The sequence below is a fragment of the Monodelphis domestica genome, chromosome 3 (assembly GCF_027887165.1).
Source record: "Monodelphis domestica isolate mMonDom1 chromosome 3, mMonDom1.pri, whole genome shotgun sequence".
Classification (NCBI taxonomy): domain Eukaryota; kingdom Metazoa; phylum Chordata; class Mammalia; order Didelphimorphia; family Didelphidae; genus Monodelphis; species Monodelphis domestica.
The window spans coordinates 98,857,528-98,863,528 of NC_077229.1; the positions used below are offsets into that span (position 1 = coordinate 98,857,528).

General features: G+C 41.6%; 1 protein-coding gene across 1 annotated transcript in view; it reads left to right on the forward strand.

Annotated features, from left to right (window-relative positions):
* LOC130458304 (protein Niban 3-like) overlaps positions 1 to 428 on the forward strand; it is a 6,134-nt gene extending 5,706 nt beyond the window's left edge. The window contains exon 3 of the mRNA XM_056822795.1: positions 5 to 428. Within this exon, the coding sequence (XP_056678773.1) occupies positions 5 to 199 (195 nt within the window). The 3' untranslated portion in view covers positions 200 to 428. The remainder of the gene's footprint in view (positions 1 to 4) is intronic.
* The last annotated feature ends 5,573 nt before the right edge of the window (positions 429 to 6,001 follow it).

A 6,001-nucleotide genomic window follows, 5' to 3' on the forward strand; every position in this document is an offset into this window, starting at 1 on the left:
TCAGAGACCTCCCCGAGCCGTGATACACGAGGGGATCCTGACCCACCTGCAAGGGAGCTCCCCAAAGTGGAGGGAAAGTTATTGTGTCCTGCGTGGAAACTACTCTCTAGAGTGGTTTGGCAGTAAAGAGGTAAATGTATTCATCTTGTTCTCTGCGGGGGCGTGCCAAACACCACTGGCAATGCTGATGCCCAGCTGAATGCTTGATTCTAGACCCCTTTGCAGTCAGTTTTTTGTAGAGGCAGAAGCGAAAAGAATATTGAGCTTGGACCTGGGGGAAACTCTGGAGCCATGTCAGAGTTGGAGTCAGAGTCAATGTGCATTTATTATGTACTTACTATGTGCCAGGCACTGTGCTAAGTACCAACAGTGCCTACTTTTTTTTTAAACCCTTACCTTCTGTCTTGGAATCAATACTGTGTATTGGTTCCAAGGCAGAAGAGCAGTCAGGGCTAGGCAATGGGAGTTAAGTGACTTGCCCAGGGTCACACAGCTAGGAAGTGTCTGAGGCCAGATTTAAATCCAGGACCTCCAATATTTAGGCCTGACTCTCAATCCACTGAGCTATCCATCTGCCCTCCCTACTTTCTAATGGAGGAAAAGAGTGACAAGGGGAAGGGGCATGAAGCCATGCAGTTATGGTGGGAACTTATCCAAAAAGATCAGAGTTTCCCAGATGATTTCATCTTGTGGAATAATGAGTTTCTGGAGATGATGACATCTAGGTGAAAGAGCAGTACATTGCCTATTGATGGCTAATTTTAATTTTTACATAGGAAAGTAACCAGATAGGAAATGGTGAAGAGAATGGCACCCTGGGTGCCATCTTTAAATAGTGAAGGATTTGGAGAAGCTCTCCAATGGTCATCTTTCATGTTGTCCAGTCAGGACGGAGGTGCTTCTCTCTGGGGACTTCCCTGGACTTCAGTGTCCTCCTCTGTAAAATAAGGAGGTTGGACTAGGTGATCTCTAAGGTCCATTCCAATTCTGACTTATGACCCCGTGGTTCGAATCTTGGCTCTGATACCCACCCAATGTAGAACCCAGGGCAACTCTGAGAACCTCAGTTTCATCATCAACAAAATGGGAAACAATACTTCTACCACCTTACCTTATGAAGTTTTCTGAAGAAAGCACTTTTTTTTTAATCTTCATATATTTTTTCTTTTAATTTTATTTAGTCAATTTAGAACATTATTCCTTGGTTACAAGAATCATATTCTTCCCCTCACTCCCCTCTCCTACACATGAAAGCACTTTGTAAACCTTAAAATACTAAGATTTTCTTCTATTTCTACGAATTGTTCCTCTCATTATTATTATTATTTGGTATGGCTATCCCCTTCCCTTTTTCCAATATGAAGAATCATGAACCCTCACAGGATCATAGAAAGTCAGAGCTGGGAAGCCCCTTAAGAACTTATTAGCTCAACCCCTAGTTTCACAGAAGAGGAAGAAATTTGAACATTTCTCATTATTGGGTAATTTTTCCATTTTGAAAGATCACTTTTTTTCCCCTAGAAGCTTCTCTGCCATTTCAAATAATTTCTGAAGGATTTTGAGCTTTGTTCCAAATCAGACAATCAATCAACAAACATTAAGTGAGGAACATACAAAAGGCATACAAAAAAGGAATACAAAGGCAAAAGGAAACTGTTTTCAAGGAGTTTACACTCTAATGGGAGAGGAAGGGAAGGTACCAGCCACTGGGGGAACTGGGAATGGCTCCATTCAGAGGGTTGATTCATCTTGACTAAGCATTCCATGGAGTTATATATTCAGTAACTTGAATGAACAGGGTATTTGGAGGCCACTGACTGTGTAATTCCCCTACTTGAAGACCTCTTGTAGTTCCCCATGGCCTCGAGTGCCATATACATGATAGATATGTAAGAGATTTTTATTGGATTGAACTAAATTGAATTGGAATTTAATCCCAATTAAGACAGTAGATGTCTAAAATGGACCATTAGGTCAAAGGCAGAGATCAGATACATACTCTCAGTGGTACCCACATGGTCATGGGCACTTCAGAATAGGAGTGAAAGGCTAGTGGAGCAGAATTAGCACCAAACACCTGTGAGTGGGACAGCCAGGGAAAGAGCTTTCTTCTCCCGCCATCTTTATAGTTACCATTCTTCCCTAGACTTGAGCTGATTTGCTTGCATATCCTACCCCTTATTCCCAAATCACCTTGTTTCCACAGAAATTTTAGGTCAATAGAACATCAAATCTTATATTTAAATTCAGCAAATGTTTATTTACTCAATAAAGAATAGATTTGGAGGCAGAGGACCTGAATTCAATTATTGGCTCTTCTATTTACTAACTGTGTGACCCTGGAAAAGACATTTACCATCTTTGGTTTTAGTCCTAGCAATTTCTAGTCCTAGACCCATAACTAACTTGATGAGTAGTCTTGGGCAAGTCATTCATCAATCTCTGGGCCTCAGTTTCTTCATTTGTAAAACAAGAGGGTAGGACCTTTCAAATTTGTGATCTTAATAAACAGAGATGATGAGAAGTTTTAATAAGGGGTGGTCTCTGCCATCATGATGGTTATGGTCTAGCAGGAGGATATTATCATACAAAAAATATATGATGCAGGAATTGGAGAAATGTAAAAATTAACACTGGCTTCTAGATGCCAGAGTGCTGTATAAAAGATTATCATTGCTAACTAGAAAAAAAAATAGTGGAAATTGTTCTAGGAAGTGGCATTGAAGTTTTTTTAAACCGTTAACTTTTACCTTAGAATTATATATGAAGTATTGGTTCCAAGGTTGAAGAACAATAAGGACCAGGTAAATGGGGTTAAGTGACTTTCTAGGATCATAGTTAGAAAATATCTGAGGTCAGATTTAAACCCAGAATCTCCTCTCTCCAGGCCTGGCCCTCAATTCACTGAGCCATCTACCTGTCCTGATAGCTTTGAGTTTTAAAATATTGATAGGAATTTGAAGAGTCATTCTAGGAGCAAAAGTCCAGAGGTGGGGAATTCAGGGCAGGTGCAGAGACAAGAAGTAACCCACCCTTCGGTTGGGGAATAGTGTGATTCCTGAATCTTAGAATCGAAATGTTGGATTTGGCATGGCTTAGGCTATTTAATCCAACCCTTTTATTTTATAGATGGGGAAACGGAGGCCCAGAGATTAGGAAGTAACTTGCTTAAGGTGACATAAAAAATGATAATCCTGCTGGTCCAGGACTAGAACCCATGTCTTTCTGACTCCCAAGGAACCATGCTGCCTCAGTGATGCTTCATTGAAGGTGTCCCTTGAGCAAATATTTTGGGGAGTTCTTGCTTTGCTAGTTGCTAACCTTCCCGGATGAGAGCAATTTCTAATTGAGAGAAGTTCTGAAAAGTCCCTTTGGATGTCTTTCTAGGAGCAGAGACGTGGTGACGAGCCACAAGAGTCTGTGGCTTTGACCGGTTACACACTAGTGGCTTCATGGAGGGAATGTCTCTATCAAAGGTCATCAGGTAAGACTTGGAGAAGTAATCACTACTGCTCCCATTCCCACAGTGTCTCTAAGGTTTACAAAGCCCTTTCCAACAACAGTCCTCTGAAGTCAATGGTGCTAGGAGTAAGCAGAAACAGAGCATCCTTATGTATGTTTAGGTCCCCTTCACGAGCCTCAGAAAAAGAGACTTGGAGACCCTTTGTCATGGAGGCCAATGAAAAAAGCAAGATGGCTCCCGCTTCCCCACTTTATATAATAGAGCGCTCTGATTTGTCCCGGACAAGCCGCACAACTCAAGAGACAGAAGAGAAGCTGCTTTCTTCTTGACTGTAAGACAAGGGTCCCACCTGGATCCTTTTTCTTTTCCAGGGAACCATTTCATTCAAGATCCAGATCCAATCATGGAGCCCCCACTGGACTTTCCCATCTATCTCTGCCATCCTTTCCGTCAGCCCCTCTGCTTATGCACGGACACTCTAGAATCCCAAGACAGCTGGAAATCTGTCCTGAGAGATGGGATTCGGCGCCGAGGGACAGGTAGGCCTGGGCTCAGCTCAACAGCCTCTGTGGGCTAATTATGTCTGTGTCTCTTCAGCGGGTTCCTGATGTCACAGACCAGACTACTTGGGAGAGGTCAGTATGGTGTGGACAAATCTCCGAGTTCTTTCCTCCTGCATAAGTATCCTTTCTCTATGGGTAGACCCTTCTTCTTCTTTTTAAAATTGATTAATTTAGAATATTTTTCCAAGGTTACAAGATTCATGTTCTTTCACTCCCCTCCTCCCACCCCCCTCCTGCAATTCCACTGGGTTTTACATGTGTCATTGATCAAGACCTATTTCCATATTATTGATATTTGCACCAGGGTAATTGTTTAGAGTCTTATAGGTAGACCCTTCTTGATAGCTTTATTCAACCAAAGATAATATAGAATTAAGCACCTACTTTGTCTAAGGCCAGAGAACCATAGGATTGTAGACTGAGTGACTACAGGATTCTCAGAGCCCATCTAATATAACAACCTTCATATTACAGATGGGGAAACTGAGGTCCAGGCAGGTTAAGTGAAATGTCTGAAGACACACATGTAATGACAGATCTGGGAATCCCACTCAAACATATCTGACAAGTGGTTAGCCAGCCTGTCTTGGGAGGTCTCCGATCAGAGGTGTGAGTTCCTTTAATAAATGGGTCAGACTGGATGGCCACTGAGGGTGCTTCTAACTTAGATCCTGTGATCTAGATTTTGCATTTCTCCAGTTCTGTTGCTTTGTGATTATTGGCAAGGCACTTAAACTGCCTAGGCCTCAGTTTCTTTGTCTGTAAAATGGGGGAGGGTCTGGATTCAATAACCAAAGCTCTTGATTTTTTTAAAACCCTTACCTTCTATCTTAGAATCAATACTAAAGCAATTATCAGTAATATGGAAATAGGTTTTGATCAATGACACAAGTAAAACCGAGTGGAATTGCATGTCAGCTATGGGGTGTGTCAGGATAATTTAGGGTCGTGACTTAATCTAAATTTGATTTTTGGTCGCCAGGGAATATCCCAATAAAATACCCAAGTCCGTTTGGAAATATATGGTGGTTTAATCAATATATAGGGAAGAAATCAAGGAAAAGAGAGAGGGAAAAGATATAGGGTTTCTTCCACCTGGTCTGTGCCAGGTGAGTTCAAAGTCCTCTGCCACAAAGTCCTTGAAGATTAGAGGCTTTCTCTAAGAGGATAGTGTTTGGAAGGTAAAGGAGAGAAAAATCAGCCTAAACTCTGAAGGATCTCAGAGAAGAGCCTCACCTGAACTAGGTTACTAGGCTTCCTCCAGTATGGCATCAAGGAAAACTTACCGCTAAACCTGGACAATAGCAGCTGCCACGCCAAGATGCCAACACTCTCAGCAAGCTGCCACCAGCCACCTCTCCGCCATCAAAGAGGCCGGAGAGAGGAAGTGACTTAAAATATATAGACGGTTTTACATTACTTTCCTGAGTCTCACATGTACCAATGATATCTTAGGCTTGACTTAGGACAGCCCAGGGGTCTGTCAATTATTTCTGATTTGTCATTTGCTAGCACATGTCTGTCATAGGCCATTCTCCTAAATACTTAATCCTTAAGTATGGGTATAGACATTCCTGATTTTGTTAGACTAAGTAGGGTGGAGTAATCTAAAGTTCACAGGTGGGGGTGGGGAAGGAGGGGAGGGAAAGAACATGAAAGAATCATGAAACCATGGAAAAATATTCTAAATTAAATAATTAAATAAATTTTTTTAATTAAAAAAATAATCAATACTAAATATTAGTTTCAGGGAATAGCTGGATAGTTCAGTGGATTGAGAGCCAGACATAGAGATGGGAGGTCCTGGGTTCAAATTTGGCCTCAGATACTTCCTAGCTGTGTGACCCTGGGCAAGTGACTTGACCCCCATTGCCTAACCCTTACCACTCTTCTGCCTTAGAACCAATACACAGTATTGATTCCAAGATGGAAGGTAAGGGTTTATATGTATGTATGTATGTATATATTAGTTTCA